This window comes from Wyeomyia smithii, chromosome 1 (assembly GCF_029784165.1).
Source record: "Wyeomyia smithii strain HCP4-BCI-WySm-NY-G18 chromosome 1, ASM2978416v1, whole genome shotgun sequence".
Lineage (NCBI taxonomy): Eukaryota > Metazoa > Arthropoda > Insecta > Diptera > Culicidae > Wyeomyia > Wyeomyia smithii.
In genome coordinates, this window is record NC_073694.1 from 126,430,274 (window position 1) to 126,453,933 (window position 23,660).

At 36.0% G+C, this 23,660-nt stretch overlaps 1 protein-coding gene and 1 long non-coding RNA gene across 9 annotated transcripts in view; one reads left to right on the forward strand and one right to left on the reverse strand.

Moving 5' to 3' along the window:
• Positions 1–13,983, forward strand: part of LOC129718076 (protein unc-13 homolog 4B) — a 147,503-nt gene extending 133,520 nt beyond the window's left edge. For 7 of the 8 annotated variants that reach the window (XM_055668488.1, XM_055668486.1, XM_055668487.1 and 4 more), the window contains 9 exons: positions 2,273–2,525; positions 6,033–6,373; positions 6,431–6,638; positions 10,648–11,465; positions 11,520–12,015; positions 12,446–12,979; positions 13,046–13,488; positions 13,542–13,735; positions 13,799–13,983. In XM_055668488.1, coding sequence (XP_055524463.1) covers positions 2,273–2,525; positions 6,033–6,373; positions 6,431–6,638; positions 10,648–11,465; positions 11,520–12,015; positions 12,446–12,979; positions 13,046–13,488; positions 13,542–13,735; positions 13,799–13,890 — 3,379 coding nt within the window. In that variant the 3' untranslated portion in view covers positions 13,891–13,983. Of the gene's footprint in view, positions 1–2,272; positions 2,526–4,120; positions 4,175–5,344; positions 5,564–5,639; positions 5,970–6,032; positions 6,374–6,430; positions 6,639–10,647; positions 11,466–11,519; positions 12,016–12,445; positions 12,980–13,045; positions 13,489–13,541; positions 13,736–13,798 lie in introns of those variants that run through there. The other variant, XM_055668493.1, reaches the window with a different exon arrangement.
• Positions 13,984–16,291: 2,308 nt separating this feature from the next.
• On the reverse strand, positions 16,292–17,192 carry LOC129718079 (uncharacterized). The gene is made up of 2 exons (XR_008726800.1): positions 16,693–17,192; positions 16,292–16,608 (listed from the first exon to the last, which is right to left on the reverse strand). It is a non-coding gene; the product is annotated as an uncharacterized LOC129718079 (long non-coding RNA).
• Between the last annotated feature and the right edge of the window lie 6,468 nt (positions 17,193–23,660).

A 23,660-nucleotide genomic window follows, 5' to 3' on the forward strand; every position in this document is an offset into this window, starting at 1 on the left:
GCCGTTTGGCCAATACGACAAGTTAGAGGTCTTTTAAGGAAAATTATGAGATCGTACGGTAGTTTATTTTAACGTCATTGGAAATATGAAAGACGATATATCTTATTTCTCATTCTTCAATTTATCCTCTCTTTAAACATCTTGTAGTACTGAGAGCTGTTTATAAACTTATATAAAAACGCTTGGAGACGACTGGAAACTTCATGTATACTTCCCAGTCAATCATTTTGCTGAAATATACGAAGCTGAATATTTTACAACTGACCACCATACGTCTCCATAGTTGTATTTTCAAAATATCTCCCCTACTTCGTTGCAAAACGGGACTTAAAAATCTGAAAAGTACAATAAATTTCTTATTGATTGTTGGTTATCCGATGGTTCCGAACTGTTTCACAAGATTGTAAGGTAGAAATACATAGTTATTTGGCTTGCCTGCAATATGTTTTACCTCGATTGAGAAATTGGTTGTACTTTTGGAAAATCTTGAAAATCAAGCGAAAGTACATAAATTTCCCTTCAAACTGAAACTTGTTGATTGAAAGTCCGACCAAAACTGAGGGAGTTACAGGTGTTTGAAGTTAAGTTAAAATTGTGATTTCAAACATGAAAATTATTGAAATTGCCCGATATAGCAACATTCAAAGTGCGATTAAAAATCGATACCTCGGCCGATTGAAATAAAACTTTGGGAAAGGGTCATTTACAGTTTGAGAATATTCGGAGAAATGCAAAACATCGAAAATATTGACATGAAAAATTGAGGTTTTTTTCCGGCTCCCGACCACTGTTCGTTGTCGTCCGTACTTAGATGATTTAATCCAGAAAGGATATGTCAAAACTTTTTCGCATTGCGAACAATGAACGGCACTCAGATCGACATTGTTGGTACCATATTTGAGCTGTGCTCGTACATTTCATTTATCATCAATCCTTCAGCGTTTTATAATACAGTTTTGCCCATCTGTTGTATTATAAGTATAGAACATCTCACCGAATCTCTTTAACCTCACTTTTCTGAACCGTTAGTGGTAACTCTGTTTATCTTTTGGACTTAGTGCTTTTTCCTGGTGGAGCAATCGTGTGCATAGTGGAAGTGATACTTAGTTTATAATTGTTCTTAGTGTACTGGCACCTCATGCACAACATTTAAAGGGCATTTTGGTTCCAATTGGAAGGATCTGCTATTATTAAGAACAAAACTGTATCGCCCGGAGGTAAACAAAGTTACCAGTAGCTGTCAAACTCAGAAGCGTGACGTCATCGTGCGATGGTCTATTGGCCAAACGGAATCAATGGAATATAGAAAGGTACGGAGATGGTTTGGGTCACAGGTTTAAAGGGCCCTTATTTTGTCAAAATTAATGACGTAAAGTCCAAAAACAATGGTTCAAAAATCAATGTTCGGTACATTTTATTCGAAAATTTTTCACAAGTTATGACAGTTTGCAGCTGAAAAAGCCTTCAATGCCAATCAACCATGCGGAATACAATTTCAAATGGCAATAAAATGTTTTTGGAGATCTACGTCACAACCCAAAAGCACGTGGTTTCTTCTTCTTCCTCACCTATGTATACCTCATTGAAACGGAATGGGATAGCGTATCAATGAGGTATGTATAAGTGAGGAGGAAAAATACATCCTCTGAACTTGCATCGGTAAATGAGCCGATATTGACACCCCAGGTACGAAATTCACTTTATTTAGCAAGTATACCGTTCCAATGAACTACTCAAACAGGTTTTTTCCTAAGGTAGGTACTACTTAAGTAGTTCATACTGTGCCATAGTTATTATTAGTAGTTGGCAGATATTTGAATAGAATTGATCATTTGTAGCTGTAACTTTTGAAATATATCCACTACATGGGTTTTTTTGTTGTTCTTGAAACATAAAATATGAAATATGCAACGGTAATTTTACACAATAAATGAAATATGCAACGGTAATTTTACACAAAGATAATTTATAGCTGGGGTATGAATATTTAATAGATGGTGTCATTTTGTGCATATTCCATTTGTTTATTTTTCTAGAAAACTTATAAGTTTAATCTCTATTTTTTGAATTGTGGACTATGAAGACTGTTATCTCTACTGTCTGTTTTTGAGAACAAATATTTGAAACAAATAATTTAAACTAGTGTTTTTCTTTTAAAAGTCAATCAATTAGACTTCCGCTTTGGCAATTGTACCCAATGCCCTTCTTCCACTTTCTGCGTAAATTATGTCGATTTATTAGTTACTGATAACTTGATTATACGTCATTTCAGAATTCAAGATTTGGACGGCGGCTTCTTCGAAAAATTCGGGTCAATTTTACGCCAAAAATCGCTCAATCATGACGAGAGTATTAATACTCGGTTGGAACCATTTCCCGAAGAAATCACAGAGGGCCTTCAGTTCACTGCTCAGGAGACGATTTCAGGTGGTGATGACAGCGGAAATGAAACACTACCGGAAAGCGACGTTGAAGAGCAACAAATGAAACAGAATGAATTTATCGGCCATGCGTTTGGTTGGAATGTAAGTACAGCACCAGATATCGTATGATCGTTAAATTGCCTACAGTCATACCGAAAATATATACCTTTATTATTTATTATATATATATATTTATTTATTTATATTTCTTATTTAAATAAAAGACAATTATTAGATCAGAATACGATAAATTCCATTACGGGAGTCTCCGTCTATCTATTGAATGATCGACCCGGCAATAAATATCACGTTTAATGCACACTTTGACATGTATTTATCTCTCACTTTAGTAAACATGAACGGACAGTTAACATATTCCATAAACTTGTGACATAATGCTATCACGAATCACGTGGCATGATAGGACACAAAAGTAGGGGATGATTACCTTTTCAGTAGTTTAATTGAAGAAAGCACCATGCCATAGACATCGAATATTGCGGATTCGAGTCCTGTCCTTCGAAATGTCCTTAGGAAATTTTTTTCTAAGTCTAAGTAACACCTTTTGTTCTCGTTCGCATTCCTGTAAAATTCGCAATGCATGTAGTCCGCTTTACTAAACTTGAAATGTAGTCATAAAAAAATAAATTAGTTCGTAAAGTAAATTCAAAACCACCATTCACCCAAGTTAGATGCCACCGATCTTGCATAACTACTCTCTCTTTATCCAGTATACATGACCTACCAAAACAAATCTGTGTTCTAAATTACGTCTATTTTTGTCATCCCGCTTGCAATCGACGTTCAATAGTAGGGAAAGTACATCTTGTTTGTCCATGCTCTCAATGCATTTCCCAAACAATTCGATATACGGTTTGAATTGAGTGTACCAGCTCGAATTCCGTTTCCACTGACCGAAAATTATTTATAGCCTTCGCAGAAGATTTTTTGCAAGTTTTCTCTCTAGGATGATGAATTAAACACCGTTTGTGACGGAGAGTTTTCTTTCACCGCGCGACATGTTCAGAAAACTACCGTAGTTCGTATTATTTAGTTCTGAGATATTGCTACTAACGCATTTCTTTCCGTCACTATCAATGAACAACATTTTTTCGTGGTCACTGTAGATTAGATCACAGCAACTTATAAAAAATTATATTTGTGTGCAGCTGTATCCTGTGTTATTGCTGAGACAACGCGCAGAGTTAAATAGCATCCACTCTCAAAAATGTTGTAATGATGAGATACCCTTTCGGTATGACCTAGCGAACCTATACATTAGAGAAATGACAGGACACTCACCGTTGGGGCAACTGTCAACATCAAAACGGATAACGGCAATGCAAATTTATACAGCTCGCCCGTTTTGATGTTGACAGTTGCCTTAACGGTGAGTGTCTTGTCATTTCTCTAATGTATAGGTTCGCTAGTATGACCAGACGAGGTAGAATGGTGACTGAAAATTTGAGAATTTTCTTATTTGAACTTGAAAGTGTGTGAAGTTTTCAGGGGAGAACAGCGTGAAACTGAATGGTCGTACACCCGATAAAGAGCGTTACCGCGGGAAAATATAGTAAAAGAGTAGATCATTGAGTAGTAAATTAAAAATAAGCTTGTACATTTTTAGTTCAAGTGCGAAGGTAGACGTTTTTGATCGACTAGTGGTTTACTGCCGCGGTTTTGTATAGCACCAACAAATCTAAAATTCGTTCATAGCAAGATTAATATTTTATTTGGATTATAATACAATTGTTAGTCGTTTACTATGCTTGTTTTATTTTAAAAAGCTTGTTTTGTTACGGCTTTGTATTCGGTTCTCTCACTAGTAGCATAATTATTTTCGCGCATGTTGGCGCAAAATGTTGAATTTTCTCATAGTGATAACATTAGAGTATAAATAACCGCAATTGTAAAATTTGGCTTGACTCACAGATGCGAATTTGACAGTGCAAGTTCATTATTGTTTGTACAAGTTAGATTAACGGGTAAAGATAATTGTATTTAGTTTTTGATACAGCTTTTGCTACAGAATGGTAGAAGATACGATTGCGTCTCATAATTCTTCAATTTACGTCAGAAATTGTTTTCAATGTTTTCCTAGAAGTGTTGCTGATCTAGGTAATATTTGGATGATTATTTCAGATGTACTAGTGAACACTCCGTTATTTTGAAATTTGACTCGGTTCGATCGTTTTTTGATATTTTTTGTTTATTCAAAATACGAATATTCATTGATTTTTCCTGACGTTTTATTTAGCTCGATCTTTATCTCGTGCGAATCTCAAAATAATTGTCTTTCGACATAATTTGCTGTAAATTAACACTGGACTTCAGATTTGGTGGAAAGTTAAAAAAAAACATTTAATAATTGGCTGGTGCTTATCGAATGATCACTTATACACTTAATAAAGATTTCACATGAAAGTCGAGTGATAGTGTGATAGTCAACCAATCAAAGTTAACTTGACATTTCTGTTGGAGTCAACAATACATGGCAATATTGGATGTAATAATTGTCCTTGTTTCGCTCTGTATGGTTTCATCACTGCGACCACCAACATTTGATCTATTATGATATTACCCAGATGTCTTTTGTGCACCGCACTTCATATTATTGGCAGTATCACTAATGAAGTAAGTGGCATGCTTATCATTCATATCCGTGATAATTTTTCTTTTAATATTCAATCGCATTTTATCGCTACTAGAGAAAGTTCTCACTGTATTTCATTTGTAAATGGCCAATGGCCAGTGCAACCAGTCGCCGGCAACTGTGACTGTGTATGTAAGTTGCTTTCTTTTGTAGTATTTTTTTCGTGCCCAAATTAGTTATCAAATCTTGCGAATATGCTGCAGAAGTTGTATGCCTCAGTTGGTATTATGTTGCTATTTTCCATTGTTATTCTCTGGTTTGTGGTTAGTAGTCAGTAGTTGGTAACGCCAACTACGCTGGTTGACAGAGATCGAAATTTCTGAAAGGAGGAATCTCTGGGATCAGCCTTCCTTCGCACAGTGAAACAAAAACGTTGGATCTGGCTCGTAAAAGCCAACGGGTCGTTAGTTTGGATCTTGTGGGAATCGCCTCAGGACGTCGGTTATTGATACAATTGTAACCAGTCAAAAATTAGTCAGATTAAAAAGTTAGTGGTGTTTCTTAGCCCGTTATTTTTTATTAAATAATAATAGTGAAAAACATAAAACATATTTTACTAAAAGACGCAACAGGATAGTGTTATGGAAGACAGAATGAGTTCCTATTCATTGCCTCGATTACTTGGTGGTGGCGGATTAAGCGGAAATCATAAATTTAATCTTAAGTTTGGAACTCTAAATCTTTCAAAGTCGTTCGGCAAAGGAGATACAAAACCCATTGTTCAATATGATAACCCATATTCTCGGACAAAATCTCAGACGTCCAGTGATATTTACAATATGCTACCTATTCCGATAATCAACCGTTATGGGTCTTTGCACAAAAACCAATTTCGTGGTGTTAGAAAGAACGTGATGGAACGACAAACCAGCATGATCGTTTACTTAATGACTGTAGGCAATCAAGAGTTTTGTAATAGGAAAAAAATTTCTAAATATTATATTTCTTATTGATAGATTGAAGAGTTGTACGAAGAAATTTTGTACGAGATCATCCACAACATTGGCTGTGAGGATGAAGAATTGACTGAAGAGACTCTCATTCATTACGTCCAGGATGCATTTAAAATATCTAATGAAAAACACATGGAAATCTTCGAGGCAGCTCGTAGCAAGGAGCCTCCGGAAATATGTCTCAATGTTGAAATCATCGAAGCGAAGGAACTGGAGCCCAAAGATTCCAATGGACTTTCTGATCCATTTGTAACTATGTACATTGCATCGAATCCAACACACCGCTATAATACGTCAGTCAAATCTGCCACGTTAGATCCAGTGTGGGAGGAACATTTTTCACTGTATGTTTTATATTAATTTTAAGTATCACTAATCGTAATATAACTTTTTAATCGCAGGCCGATTGATGAGAATGCAAATGATGCCAATCTGATAGTAGAAGTGTGGGATTTTGATCCAGCAGAAACCGTCAAGGAGAAAATGAACAAAGTGTTTGATGTAAAAGGCGTACGCGGCTTGAGGAAATTGATGAAAGAAATTGCTGTCACGGCTTCGACAGGAAAGCATGATAATGAACTTATCGGACGTGCCAGCATACCATTAAAAGTAAGTGGTGCTATCCAGAAGCAAGCATACGCTTCTCTCACATTAGGGATGAGAAAACTATCGGTAACTACTGATAGTTATCAGCAAAAACAAAATATCATTAACTATCAGTAAAGTTTTTCTCTTACTGATACTGTCAGATATTTTTTGTACGAGAGGTAGGTACTCTACAGTCATATAATTTTCACATAGGCGCAATTAAGGAAATTTTTTTGAGGGGTTATTTTTTTCTTACTTTTCATTGAAAAAATATCGATGAAATAACGATTGAAAAATATATCGATAAACGCTTAAAATGCTTTTTTAATTAAATATTGTGTAACAAAGTATCGTAACAAAAAAAAAACAATACAATAAAAAAGATCATTTCAATCTGGATTGAATCTCCGAACTAATGGATTGAAGCGTCAACGCCAACCTCTTTCAGCAAAGCTGATTCAGTATTCAGTAGAGCTAGATATGATAATCTATTCTGCGAGCTGACCTTAATAAGCCCCGTTTTTAATCGCCGTATTACTGAAAAGCTTCTCTCCTCAGGTTGAGAAGAAGTATGAAATGGACCTATGGGGTCGTTCCTAAATCACGTGGTCATGTTTCGATCACTTTTTTACCCTCCTTACACCCCCGTGGTCTTTCGTGGTCTTTTGGACAAACAACCCCCTCCCCTTTGCGACTTTAACCACGCGGCCTTTTCATTTTTCAAGTGCCAAAATTTCACTTATTTATTATTGAACTTTCCGTACATTCTATATTTCTAAAATGCGAAAGCTTCATTCTTGACAAACAATAAATTATAAGTCAGGAAAAAAGACCACGTGGTCATTTCGTTAATCCCCCCACCCCCGTGCGTGGTCTTTTCCCGTCCCTCTCTTTATGACCACGTGGTTCAGGAAGGGCCACTATGTAGAATACAACCTTTCTGTGAAAAATTCTGAGTGGGGTCTAGAAAATTTTTTGTGTGAGATGTGAGCTCTCTATGCGAAATTCAAAAGCTCTTGTGTCCGAAAGCGAAATAACACAATTTTTGGCGATTGACTAATTTTTATCAAAATGAACAATACAGATTGGATTGGATTTCTCTAATGTAAACCTAAATCACCAAACATATGCAATACCGTCTACTAAAAACAATGTTGAGCGAAGGTTGCTTGAACTAAAAGTACAGCTGAATGAAGCAACGCTAACAACAAATGTAGGAAGCGTTGATAATGTGCTTAAAACTTAAATGCAAATTACTGATATTTACTGTCAGAAATCAGTAACGAGTTAGAAATTACTGATAGTTATCAGTAAGAACTTTTAATGATAGTTCCCATCACCATCTCACATCCCAACTTTTATAAAATATAAGCGATTACAGCACTAAATGGTACTGATGGTGCTAATAGTACTAGTGGTGCTAAATGTTGGACAAATCAAGCAATCTACGTTTACCAAAGAGCCGAACTCGACACATTGTGATAGCGACAAGAATATCCTTGCATATCCGGCGAGAACTCCTGAAAATCGAAACTTCTGCCAAAACCGTCCACCATTTTCGCTTCGGTAGCTTTAAAGTCTGCTCCGGAGAACAAAAGTTACCAGTTATTAAAAAGTATAAGGAAGGGAAGAACAAATGATAAAACTTCAACCCATTTCTGAGCCGTAGCTACTTATGGGCTAGCTGGGCCCCACAGTACTTCGCGTTTGCATTACCCCATTTGTACATACACAGTAACTTTCATTGACCGCTGAACAATTTAATAGATTTTTTCGGAGGTAAATTCGAAAACAAGCATGTGAAAACTTAAGCATTCAGCTCTCATACCCAAAAACTTGCGTGAATAAAGTGAATCATTTTACTTTTTACGTTTTTATTTGAGCTCAATGCATTCGCTTTAAACTGCTTTCTATACGAAACAAAAAAAAGGATAAATTCGGATAAACTTTATTGCTTTACACGGATTTCTCATAAAAGCATTTTCTACATGTTATGCAGGTTATGTTGGTTCAATATTGTTTACAGTCATAGCTTTATTATTTCAAACGGAATGATCGAGTAATCTGAAGGAAGAATGTGCAAAACAAGAAAAAAGTTTAACACTTGTTCTCTAAGTTGTGATGAGTCGGACGAGTAACTCTTCCACCACTTTGTAGTACTAACCTTAAGCTTTGAAATGGCGGTGAGTGTGACCTTCCGGACGTCCCCCTTTTTCTCCAATCCGCAGTTGAAAATAGGGTAAAATATTGTTAACATTACTTGTATCTGTTGAACCAGAAGTAATCATAGCATAGTGTCTTCATGAAATTTGTTAAACAATAAAAGACCTAAAATTCTCTAGAACATTGTATTTAGAAAAAAAATCTTTTTTGTTAGAAGCAAAAAACTGAATTTACGGACAATGTCTTACGAAACCTAAGTTTTTTCAAAATCTACAAAACATAGACACCTTCCAGTTGGTCTCGAGGTACGATGCTGGCCTAACAAGCCAGTCGTCGTAGGTTCGAGCCTCGGCTCGGGAGAGACTGTTAGTGTTAGTAGGATCGTAGCGCCTAGCGCCTGCGAAGTCTGTGTATAATAAACAGAAGGTCAAGTTCCGAATTGGAATATAGCAACAAGGCTTTGCTTTTACAATACATAGAGAAAAAGTGTTGTTAGCAAAGTTGTTTGTAATGAAATTATCTACAACTTTGCTGAAGACAATTTTCAGTTTCACGCAGAAACAAAAAATTTACAACTTTTTTTTGTCATAGTGGGTTATGACTATTGTTACATAACACCATAATGTGAGCAATTTCAATACAAGAAATTGCTTCGTAGACACTACAGTTCTGAAGTGAAGCACTTGGACACTACAGAATTAAGTTCGCGACATTACTATTTTAAACCACTGTGCAATAGAACAAAATGGCTTTTTTGTCTATAGAAACGTATACGCAAGTTTTAGCGAAATCAGAAATGGTTGGTCAACTTTTTTTTGTGGAGTTGCCTGGAAGCCAGGAATTTTTATTTATTTCATGGAAAATAGGTAAAAAAATATTTTTTTACCGTGTCATTTCAGATTTCGCTGAAACTTTTCACAGTTGTTCCTTTTTGATGAAGGGGTCATTTTATGATATCAGTTTTTCATGTAGATTCGCGACTGCTGTTTCAAAAAAGCCTAACCAAAATGATGAATGATGGATAAAAATTTCTATATCAGAAAAACGGCTTGTTTGATTGAAATGGTCTCTTCAGCAAAGTTGTAGGTAAAACAATGGGGTTCTAGAAAAAATATATATACTGTAAAAAAAGTTTATTCTGTGCCAAATTTTCCAAATTGTCACAAAATATTAAATATCTCACAAAGTACCTTTTTTAAAAACCCAATATTTTCACACATTGAAGATGACAATGCTATTTGTTAAAATGCTATTTGTTAAAATTTGGCGATGTTAAAACGAAAAACTCCTCCCAGATGGTCTCGAGGTACGATGCTGGCCTAACAAGCCAGTCGTGGTAGGTTGAAGTCTCGGCTCGGGAGAGACTGCTGGTGTCAGTAGGATCGTAGCACTAGCCCCGCAATTGTCCTATACACTAAATGGTCGGTTGCGAAGTCGGTGTATAAATAAACAGAAGGTCAATAGCAAACATTCTTAATTTACTAAGAACTACTCATTTCAAAAATTTAAAAATTTTGAAATGACACGAATGTTTTTTGAATGAGTGCCAGTTACTTTGGGAAAGGAATAGCCAATTATTTCGTTTTCTTTTGACAATTTTATTCGCAACAACTACTGATCGTTTCGCCCACAAGGCAAACAAAATGTTCCGATATCTGTTATTTCCGAAAAAAATCATTTTTTCTCCAAACTAACTTTACCCACATGTTGACAATGACAACTCACTTTTTGGAATTGGTAAGAGTTAACTTATTTTAATCATCTTTTGAGTATAGGATTGTTGTATGATTTTATATCTCGAAGAATTTGCACTCATACTAACCATGGTTCAACAAGGAAGAATTATTATAATGTATTTTGTTTTCAGTCAATCCCAGCATCCGGTTTGGTAATGTGGTATAACTTGGACAAAAAGAACAAACTAAAACGCCAGGGAACGATTCGTATAAGACTGAATTTTAGCTCGCAGAAAAACAATCAGGTTGCCGCACAGGAACATCGACATCTATTAAGAATTCTGCTGCTTCACGAGCTCGAATCTTCGAAGGTAGCTCATTACTGGTGGTCAGGAAAATTCACACTGCAAGGAGACTTTGTGCTAACACAGCACTCAGCTCAAAGCAGTTTGTCATCTACTGCAGTAGCCTTCATTCAATGGTCCGTATATGCTTCAATTCATCTCGATCATCTGCTCTCATTCAGTTTGTTCGACGGTTTACTGGAAAAACTCATCCGTCCAATTCAAACGAAATCGGTTTCAGACGAAGAACTTAAAATGTTTTGGGAAGCTACGAAAAAGCTTCTGCCATCCTGCTTCTCAATAATTAGGAAACTGCGTAAAAAAACCGCAGGAGACAAACTCGTCGTCAAAATGCTGACAGATGTTTTGAACATTCTTTCTAAGATCTCCTACTTAGAGCCACCGATGGAAACGGAATTATTTCCTAGCCAGCAATATGGCTGGTTGCGACACGCAGACGATGCGGAGGTAAACTGGGATATAAGAGCAGTTTTGGCTTGTGCCGTGTCGTCAGGTGCTGAAGACTGGTTCAACACTATCAAAGAAGGTCACCATGTAGAATCTGGAGTAGACGAAGATCGTTTGCAGAACCTAATCAAAATAATTCAGTTGATTCGTTCAGATATTCAACGATCGATTGAATACTATGATAAAATTTTCCAGGAGTAAGTTGAACTCAAATTAAAAAAAAACTTTAATCTTATATGTTGTATTTTCAGAGTTTTTCATTTTCTTTATACTAGAGAGCTTTATATTGCTTATGAGCTTAAACTAGCAGAGCTTATTAAGCCTTGTGTAGAAGATATATGTAGGGATCTGAAGCGAATTCAAATTCCAGATTCTAACAGTGGTTCATTGGATTACGAGAACATCAACATGGGGACAACACTGTTTGAGTTATATGTAGTTCTTAAAAGATTTTCAACACTTGGACCGGCGTTAAGTCCAGGCGAGTCAAACTTTGCTATCGATGAGTATCATCGCTGGTTCACGGCTGGAGTGACCCACTGGCTTGATATATCCGTGTATAAAGCGCTAACAAGAATCAACAAAGCAATCGAACTCGACAGGCTGCAGCCGGTGGATTCCACTGTTAAATATTCGTCTTCAGCGGTGGATACACTGGCAATTTTCTATCAGATAAAAATTTTTTGGCAGCAGCTCGCCTGGCCAGATGTTGAAGGAGCATACATTTTCGTAGCTAAGATTGTTGATGTAAGTATGAAAAGGTATGCGATATTATATATTGGAAAACCCGTGCATACTCAAATTTGAAGAACAGAATCAAATAACTAGTACAGGTCGGACTCAATTATCCGGAGTGTCGATTTTTTCCCTCCGGATAATCAAAATAATAATTTGACACTGATTGATTCCACTTAACTCGGGCATGTCCCAAACATGCCAGAATGAACAGAAATGGTAACAAATGGGCTGGAAGGAATAGTGTAAAATTTTAAAATAAATATTTAAAACGAACACCAAAAAAGATTTTCCGGATAATCGTGTCTGACCTGTACTGAGTTTTGAGAACGCTTTTTGCAAATGATGAATAAGCTTCATTGCTTTCATAATTCCCAACATCTAACTAATCACTGATATGATTATTAAAAAAACATGTAACTGTTGAAATTATCATTTGCAGGATATTTGCCGATGCTGTGTTTTCTATGCTGATCGCATGTCGGCAAGAGTTGAAAATTTGGGTGTAGTTGAAAACGTCTACGAGAAAAAGTTCGTGGTGACACAGGAATGGTGCCTGGCCATCAACAACATTGATTACATCAGACAGAGCTTAAAGCCCTTCGCAACCGAGCTAGGCGTTGATGATATCATCGCAAAACTATCGGAAGTTGAGAGTCCTATGGAGGCTGAGCGTTGCGCTGATACCCTACGTGCCGTGCTAGAAAATGCAATCGACACCGAACGCAATAAGATTTTGGATTTAGTTGAAAAGCTAGCTAGAAAAATGGCACCACCGATGCGAAGGTTTTTGGTCGAAGGAGCCGAACTATTGCAACAAGATTCGAACTCGATGGATCGATTAATGATGTATATGGAAGAGTCACTTGCTATGTTGAATAATGAGTTAAATGAGTTGAATTTTGAACGAGTTTTGGATGCGATATGGAGTGAATTAACAGCAATTTTATACGATCTTATACAAAGCAATCTCGATGTACCTGATTATTTTTTGCAATTTATATACTAGGCCTTTCGTTTATATATTTATTTGTTTTCGCAGAAACGCCGTCCGCCAGCTTTTTTCGCTAATTTACGTGATACTCTACATATAATGGTTGCAAATTTTAAAAGTACTGAAAATCCTGAAACCGAAACTTCATCAGATAAGGAAACGTTGGCTCATATCGAGCGGCTATTAACTCTGCATGGGTATGAAACAACCGATCTTATTCATCAGTATTACCTCGATAGACTTAAGGAGCAGGAAGAAGAAACCAGTGAATCTTGTGGTATGTTAACGGTCCAGTGTTTCTTTAAGGAAAATGTACTTGAATTGGAAATTATGAACGCCCGCAACCTAAAACCGATGGATACAAATGGTTCCTGTGATTCATTTGTGCGAGTACATTTTGTTCCAGAGGAACGCTTTGTAGGAATTATCAAGCCTCGAACACACACTGTAACAAAGACTTTATTTCCACTCTTTGACGAAAAATTTGTCATGTAAGCTGATTGTTGCAGTTTCTTAATGTTTAGTGCTGATTTTCTCTTTTTAGAACATTCACACAAGATCAACGTGCCATTGAGAATGCAGTTATTTTATTCAGTGTGAAAGACAAGGATTTGTTCGGTATGTCAAATCAATACTTGGCCGAGTGCTTCCTGTGTTTCAGCGACATTGCCGATATATCAAAAGAAAGTGGCAAGATAGAACAAAAGCATTTGAAACTTACGCGACCCAATCGGCTTGGTAAAGTAGATCATATATTAAATAATGATTCTGAATTTATCTGACTTATCTGTAAATTCCCAGATACTGATTGCATCAGAGCACTGGAATATCGCCAAGGTGATAAACAAGCGAAGGACTTCCTCAAAAAGTTAAGACAAAAAATGGGGCAATGAATATCTGTATATAATTCATGTATATTTATATTTATTGTTATCTTAATCAACAAAGCGTTCACCATAAATCGCCTGTTTTATAGAATTTCGAAATGATATTTGTTACATAAATCAATTCAGAATTAGTGATTTATCACAGGATTATCAAATGCTGATCTTTCTAAATAAGCAAATTTTCATTTATTTAGTATGAAGTATTAGTTCCATTATTACAGCGCGGGAAATGTATGTTTGTATCCAAACATGAGAATCAGAGGCACAGCGAAAACGTATTTTTCTCGCACACTTTGTTCGACGTGCAACAACGAAGACTGGTTCCATAAATTTTACTAGCTGACCCGGCAAACTTCGTCTTGCCTATTTTAGTGTTCAATTCAATAGTTTTAAACATTTCAAATTCATTGATTCCTTGCGATTTGTTTATATTATTTGAAATGATTGGTTTTATCGGAATGACAACATCCTCGACTTTTGGCTTTTGTACATCACCTCTATTCCGGAAATATATGGAAAGCATTTCAGTTATTTTCGTTGGTTTTTTAGAAACTGAAAGTAGTCATCTTCGAATTCAAAATGGTGTCCAGGGTCAATGCTTGAGTTCTATACATCATTTCGATTACGGAAATATCCATATGTAGTAGTATTCGGTTATTTTCGGCTGTTTACCAAAAGTTGCCATTTTACAATTCAAACTGGTATCTGAGGTCAATTTTCAGCTCCTTGCATCATTCTGGATCCGGTGATACACATTGTAACAGGTACACTTATTGTACCTTAGGTATAATTTGTACATAACTAATTTAAGAAGTAACTTTTTTCTAGTTGTAAATATAAAATATTAAAATCAATATTAAAAGTTAATAGGAACGAACAGATCTGGTATTCACAAACAGTCTAGTTCGACCACTGAAATACATTAGTCGACTGAGGGTACTTGAACTGGTATAATAAACCAGACGTATTTGAATTAGGCAGTGCCTAAAGATATGCCACCCAGGGAATACGACGTTACGCACTGTGATCCGTGAGGTCTCGAGAGAAATGCTTTTTAAACGGATTAAAGAAACTGCCAGGACCGAATCAAACTCAGAGATTAGAGAGATTAGATTGACATCGTGTCCTCCAAACGCGGGCAAAGTGGGATGGCAAGATCCAATGAAACCCGTAAGAGCGAGATGCATTGCTCAGGAACGATCTATAGCTAACGAATTTGTCCAACTCGTTCGGAGGTGACGCACTTCCTGTAGACCGACTTCGGAAAACTATTTAGCTGAGGGCTCGAGATTTTCTCGTCCATTTGCCAGTAAACCTAATAAGGTATCGGAAGTGTGGCCTTGCCTCGCGTGTTCGCGATCGTCGAAGTACACGCAAAAGTTGGATGGTGCGAAACCAGTACAAAATTGTGTGTTTTCAGTACAATTGTTGATGTGATTTGCAACCAGTACAATGATTGCGTGTTAGGTATAACGCAATTTATGCTCTAGCGTCTTTTCAATGTATTTGGCAGCTCCAAACTACTACACTTACAAAAATTCAACTGGTGTTAGTATCAACATGTTGATTTGTACTGGTATTGATAATGTTTTTCCAGAAGGCTGCTTTCGTCGACGCAGTGTAACCAGTAATCAATATTGGTAATTTGTTTACTGATTAGCTTAATAAAAATTTTACCTTATCGATTCAATCCCATGAACAAGATCATTAAAAAACAACATTGAGTTAATAAAAATAAAAAAGATATTGGTTGTGTTCAAAAAAATTGCATTCAACTATGATTTCGTTGATTTTATTCATATGCGTTTGGTTGAACTGACTGACATCAGCGAAAATGAACTTTCCGACGACAATGAACGTTAAGAACGCCAAGAGAGCAGTCAAATCAGGGCTCCAAGTATTTTTTATTTTAAGCAACAGTTCAAGGAAACTTTATCATCACCCTAATTTCAACAAGCCCTATCTATGTTTATCAGTGCCCGCAATCTGGTCAACTTGGTCCAGTAGTTTAGCACTTTCAACTAAAAGCAGAAGCAGTTGCTGGCGCAACCAGTGGCGACCTGTAACAATTTGTTAAAGCCCTCGAAACTGCCCATAACCAAGGTGAGCCGGATAAAACGAAATCCACCACAGAGAAAACCAACACCAAAGAAAAAACGGCACAACGGCGACCAAACAGGTGAAAAGGAAGATGATGCATTGGACTCAAGTTTGTTAGCGTATTTATGAACCTAAGATCATTTTTTTTCTTGATTTTCTGTTGCTTTGAAACTTAGAAGCTGCGTTGAAAAATGTTGGGATGAAATTTTCGACGTCGAAAAGAAGGAATCAAAGGGTGCCAGTACAAACTATGATAAAAATGCAAGGAATGTTCTTGTCTTCAATATCCTAGTTAAATACAAACTAATATGTTTCGCAGAAATTTTTAAAATCTGCAATTTATTCCTAACGAGAAGCGAAAAGGTTCCGCCCGACACCGCCACATGAAATTTAACGCTTCCCGAGTAACCTGCAACTCTTTGCTGCGAGTTTTCTCTAGTTTTTCAAACTGCAGCCGAAAGAACCTAATTGAACTGTATGTCAACGACCGGCAGCTCATCCTTCCAAGATGATGACAGTGTAGCTGCTGGCTGCTCCTGTACTGCTTCCTCGGATTGCACCCCAATAGGAAACTTCTTGTGGGTAATTTTTGAATCGACAGCATCTGAGCATTTCATAGGGTTCCTTTAAGTGAATCAAAAAGGAAACAGAATTATGGTGTTTATTCCAGTTATTTACTCATCAGATAAAAATTGTATTCTTACTTACCTTCATTATAGTGTTATCTGATCACTAGTCACAATCAAAGAATCTTGTTTCGAGCCGGCAGGTTATCTTGTGTGTTGTATCTTCTTTGACAAAATAGAATTATTGACTCAAAAACATGAATCATTCGGTTGCGGTAATAGAAAGGATAGAAGTCCATGTATACAATTGTTTACAAGATGACATAAAAGCAGGGTGTATGAGTACACTGAAAAGTGAATCCAGTGTTGGCAGTTAACAGGAAAAACAGCGTAGCATACACTTAGAGAAAAACGCTTAAGAATTTTATAAGTTACAACTTATGTACATGCATAATTTTTATATCATTAGTTATTGCCTGCGCGGTAAAAAATTAGAATCGGTCGGCGGTGGCAGATCCGCAAATGACAACCGCAGCTACCAAATCCGTTATGACTGTAAGAAATCGTGCTGTTGGTTTTAGAATCAAGCGATCGATTTTTTAATTTCATAGTGAAATTCAATCAACGATATTTTTTTACATAAGATCTTTTAAAAAAAGAATTAGTGATTCAGAATGTAACAAGAACAAACGATTAAGATATTGAAAAAGACCCTTCGACTGGAATAATTGTATCTATGGAAAATTTTGACATGGCGTCATATTATTCAACTTTGGATATCACAAGATATCACTCAGTATGGGTAATAAACGGAGCACGCATTTATTTAAATTTAGCAATTGTTGGATATTTGTGCAGTTTGAAAATACATGTTGTGTCTCCGCCTGCGTATGCTCCATTCTATATTCCGGTTGAATAGCTTTTTGGTTATATTAAGAAGAACACAGTTATATTTCTTTGCCGAGAACTCAACAACTGATAAATTCAGCGAAATGTTCCACAAGTTTTCGGCGAAATTTTCAAGAACATTGGCAAATGGAATTGATTACCCGCTGGTTTACGGTAGATCGATATATTTGCTGAATGTTCGTTGAAATGTACTGATGACATATGTTGAAAATTTCGCCGAGGTGCATCAGCTGTTGGGAAGTTTGGCGAGATAAATTAAGTGTGTATAATCCGAAATTTACGCAGTTATTTTACGCAGATTCTGGAATTTACGCGGCACGTATCTCCCATGAAAAAGCGACTCAAGTGTAATATGATTTTACAAAAATATTCAGAAAGTGTAGTTATGAATCGAATAGTGTACTTGATGAATATGAAATTTGACATTTGAGCAAGAGGCTCGTGTGGCTGTCAAACTCCATACATTTTCCATCTACCACTGATTGAGCCTGGTACCAGCGTTCCTGGTTCCCACTTTTTGGTTGGTTTGCCCTAAAACTAGTGAAATAGAGTAAACGTTCTAAATTTTCGGTAAACTTTATTTCGAATAAATATTGTTTTAGATGGGAAAACAAGAACTCAACATTTGTTTACAGTACAATGTGCACTTTCAAAGAATAAGATAGGTTATGTAAGCATTTGAAGTGAAATATTGACGCCGTGATGAATTGATGATTGGTAGGCAAAATGTTGACGTTTATAGTCCCCTGCATTTGAGCTCGTGTGAAGACGTAAACGCCTTCCCGCATTATCAATAACCAAAAACGGATGATAATCATGATAACATGATTATCGGTTACATGATAACCCATACAGTCGTGACTATATCCCGAACTAGTTGTTATACACGTTTTATGGTTATTGATTATGCGGGTAATAGTCGGCTGATGAGCGGCTACCGATTTAGTGTGTTTTCTAGGATGGTCTCCAACTATCGAAATATTAATTGGGTGTGGAAACATTTTTTCACGTAACGTGAATACATTAATCAAATTCACATGACATGCCTAATTCAAACCGTTTAAATCAGTGTATGTGCAGGCTAGCTATACTCAGAGGGAGAGATATGCGAAGAGTTATTTTGTGAGCCAAACGAACATGTCAAAATCCGAGCCAAACGAACAAGAAAGGTAACACATTGAAGTTTTTGCAATCAGATACAATGAAGAATATATTTATTTTAACACGTTTTTTATGTTCAATTGCTAAACAATGAATTGGGGATGCTCCAAAATTGGTTTATCACAGTGATTTTTAACTGGTGGCTTACAAACCTCTCGTATGGTAAACAAAATAATATTCAAATATGTTGAAAGTATATAAAAATTAAGATAAACATAAAACTTAACACTTTCACGGTTTTTGTGATGCACTTTATTATTCCTGAGGACTTCCACCGTCACAATCAGTTATACGCAGGTTTATGAAAAAACGCAACTTTTCTATAACCGAAAAATAACAAGCAAAATATTGGAAGCACGGTGGGTTCGCAATGGAAATGGAGCCACAAAAAAGTCACATAACACCCAGTACAAAAGAATGGGCGCGTCTAAGGCCTGGGTATACGAGTCGAATGAAAAAGTTTGTCATCATTGCACTTTGAGAAGAGATCTGGCACCTCTGACATGTGAAACCTAGTTGCCAAATAGGCGGTTTTTTTCATCACTTATCTCTCTCTCTCTCTCTGAGTATCTTCAGTCCAAACTGGTGTGAAAGATGCAATATCGTTTTTTTGGTCTGATGGTATATTTTCAGAATCACCAGAAAAAGTAGAAAAAGTGGAAAAATATGCTTACGTAATTATTGAACGGCCCCATAAAGATAAGTGACTTTTCATCTACACACACAACACTATAAAAATTCGACACGTTACTGCGAATTGGATTTCATTTACATCTGTACTTATATCTATCATAACAATCAGATTACAATGACAAAACACGTTGAATGCCAAAATACACCAAAATAGCGTGGACTCCATCAAAAACCGATCTGGATTGACATGAAAAAATGATTGGGTTTGTTTATTAGCATTCATGCGTAAAGAGCATTTGGCATGAGCGTGGGAATGATTTTCAGTGTAGCAACCGTATAAGCCATGTAAAGTTGTGTTTGTTTTGTGCCAATCACGTTCAACTGTTTCTCTCGATATATAATAAAGTCACAAATACAGGTGGCTTGCCATGGGCCTGATACAGACTCGCACAGAAATGCAATCAAAATAACAACTCTTTTAACAATAAATATTCGGTTGCAAACAAATCTGGCAACCACAAGGATTTGACTGCAGGTTTGTTTACCTTCTTATAGACCTGTCTTGTTTTTCTAGCGAGTGAATTAAATTAATCAAGTTCAATACATGAATATTTATTCTGTACTCCGTAGGGTAACGGGGGTATTTTGGCCCACATGCATATTTTGGCCCACCCTGTAACATTTTACGCATTTTATCTGATAAATTCAATGAATATTAGAAAACTATGCATGCAACATTGAATAACACACCTAAGAATCATACTGCACTATAATTTTCGGCGAAAAACTGGCTTTAGGTAGTGTTATTTTGGAATTAGTTCATACATATTCAAAGTCATGGCTGAGTCAACCCAAAGTCAAGAGGAAGTGGTAATATACAAGTCAACATCCGGAAGCTATTGTAACAAATATGTATGCTTTTGAAACAATTCGTTGTTGTAGTAACATCAATAAAATGCCATAGAAACAGTTTGTATACTCTAACATGTTGGAAAAAATTAAAAAAGTGGTTAAACGCATGGCCGAAATATGTTTGCCTCTTTCTGAAGCAAACATATTTTCGCGATGCCAATTTTTGACATCTCTTTGATTACCGTTCGGCTGTTGCACGTGAACAAAGAAGCAGCTTGTGACAATTTACTGGTAATTACTTCATAATTTATCACATTTAACGATATGAAATTGGTTGAGAATGCCTGTAAAATCGCTATAAGCCAAATCATTTCATTTTTAGATGCCTAAAATTTACAGAAATTCACAGCAGAAGGATATTCTCCTCAAACCCACTATTTTTGCTCTAAAAATACCGATGATGATCTTAAATATAATTAGTCCGAACTATTTCCATACACGTCTGTAGATATAAAGGTGGGCCATAGTAAAAATTTGGTGGACCAAAATATGTTTTTAGTACCTTGTAGAAATTTGGATATTTCTAGAATATTTTTCATTATATTGCATTGTTGAACGGTGTATATTAAAATAGACACTTAGCTTTTAACAATGGTATAATAGAGTAGGTATTTATGTTGAAAAATTGTGTTTGTTTTTAATGAACTCTGCGAACACTTCCCAAAGCTGGCCAAAATACCCCCGTTACCCTACTGTACAACTGTGTGTACTGTGTTTTTTTATGTGTTGTGTATTGGGCTAAATATGCGAAAAAAAACGCAAGGAACTCATCAGTGCTGTTCAGCTGTCCAAACGTGTTCTTGGAGCCGCAGGTTTTCGGATACCAAAAACTGTTAATGTTGCTACCTTCTGAAAGCTGATACGCGGTCCGCTGCGAGTTGAGGTCACTCACTGGACCAAATTGAACCGAAGATATTGCGGAAGAAACATCAAAAGCCTCTGTTGCTGTTGGAAAAGGAGAAAACTAACGCTGTCGATATTTGGATCCGAGTGTCGTGTGACAATCATGTCGCTTACAACTACGTTTTCTGGTTCCAAGACTCTGGTGTTATTTTACAAGCAATATGAAGATAGAAAAACTGTGGTGTTTTCCTTTTTCGAGCTCAATACGTGAATAAATAAATAAGCTAACTTCTGAGCCAGTGAAAGATGAAATTATTTTGCAATCGTTACAGAAGAAGTTTGTTTCCATTATTTTTTAATTTTATTGACATTGTTTATGTGAATAAATGCTTTGTAACTATTGTTATTGTATAAATAGTGTATGTGTATGTGTATGTATATAAATAGTGTATGTGTATGTGTAGTGTATGAAATATTTTTCTGCAATTTTTTATTTACATTAGTAACAATAACTAAAAACTAAAAATCAAAAAAAAAAATAACTGTTCTCCTTATTAATACCCGTGAGGAATGCCAACACATTCGAATCAATTCTGTCGTCACAGTAGTATATATTGTGAAAATAAATTTGAAGGAATTTTAAAACGGAGTCACATTCTGATGGTGGAAAACTATGTACAGTTTAAAAAGCAGGTCTATGGAGGCAATGATGCTTGTACACTTGAGCTTGATGTTGTCTAAAATAACTATGAACCTTAATTGAGGAAATTATTTTTATTATTTTCCTTTAATTTTTAAATAAGGTATAAAAAATCGCTTGAAATCAGTTGAATAACAGTTGGTATATGGGCGGACTGAAATTCAATGAATTTTGAGCAGTTTTAAAACGTGATTTAAGAACCGAAGGACAACGATATAATTTTTTTACAAATCACGCTCTTTTCGATGATATATAAAACCTGGTAACGTTATAAAACCCAATGGGGTCCTAAAGTTTAAAACGGTTTTCTGATTTTTATATATCAGCTGGAAGAGTGCAATTTTCTGAGCAAAACGTGATTTTTAAAAAATGTTTATCGTTTTCCTTCGATTTTTAAATGAAGAACGCAAAACTGCTCGGAATGCCTTAAATGACAGTTCTCTCATATACCGTACAAGGGCGAAACGTCATCTAAGACCTTTCGAGCAGTTTTTTTATTCTTTATTTAAAAATCGAAGGAACACGATAAACATTTTTTAAAAATCACGTTTTGCTCAGAAAACGCGGCTTTTTCAAATGATATATAAAAACTGGTATAGCTTTAGGACCCAATTCTTACTGTGTTTCTCTTGCCGTATTTATATTTACATGTATTCCTAGAACATGTAACTTACCAAGGATAAGATGTCTTCGTAATGGCCTAATATTTCCCATTATCCGAAATCCAACTTTCCAGTCAATGCTTCGTGTCTTCTAATGTTATATTATATCATTTGACCCAGGCCTCATAAATCTCGTCTTTGCGGTTAATGCCCACATCTTTCAACAACATTTAAGCAGCTTGTTGGGTTTTATAAGGTTTTATATGTCAGAGGTTCCAGATCTCTTCTCAAAGTGAAGTGTTGACTAATATTTTCATTCGACTTTTTCAATCGGTGGTGACTATGAAAATAAGAAATATAAAGCGTATCGCAAAATTTAATAAAAACCATGGAGGTGTCAACTGTTACCGGGGTTACTGATTACTATTTTGTTAACTTTAAAAATGTTTATTTAGCAGTAGCATGCCAGTCAGCTCACAAGTTGTTGCTGCTTGCACTGATCCATGAGCAGCAGTCACTAATACACTCGATGTGAGGAATAAAGTGTCGGTATATGATACATATTCTGATTTCATTCTATGTCAATGTATTCGCAGTACAACTTTTGCGTTATGCATTCCACACATTTTTTGTGCGATTTCTTTGCAACTTTTGTGCGAATCGGGAAGACACAATGATTGTACAAGCCTTCAACTTTTGCGTGTAGTAGAAGAACTTTTAGATCCGAATTGCAAGATTAAAAATGTTAAAACAAATCATTCGGTAATAGTTCATAAAAATCGCATAATAAAGGCTTAGCATATATACAAGCATAATCGAACATAATCAAAACTATTGTAATGAGTAAATAATCATTCTATATATAACAGAATAATATAAATAATCTTTGTACGAAAACATACAACGCTCTTTTTTCGAACTTACCATAAAATGTTGACAACAATAAATGATTTCATTTTAATTCCACCATTTATGTTTAACTTGGAGGGATGGTATGATATACTCCAGATGTGAATTTCCCACAAGTTTCGAACTAACTTTACCAAGACTGTAAATTAACAGTAAAACCCTTAAGAACCTTTTTCCCACATGTTTTCTAGAATAACCGAAGCAAGTTTCACTTTGCTTCCCACGTACCAAACCACTCAAGATTCCCACAAGTCCCAAAACGATTACCAAATCCTTAACATTCTCACCAATTGTAAGTGCATGTCCAGCAGTTAATCTGGGTCATGTCTTTTCTCAGACAATAAATTATTTCCAACCTTACGTGTTGCATCGCCGAGCCAATGTACCCATCCCGGTGCATAAACTCGGTAAGTGCTCTAGTTCACGCCACAGAGCAAGAAT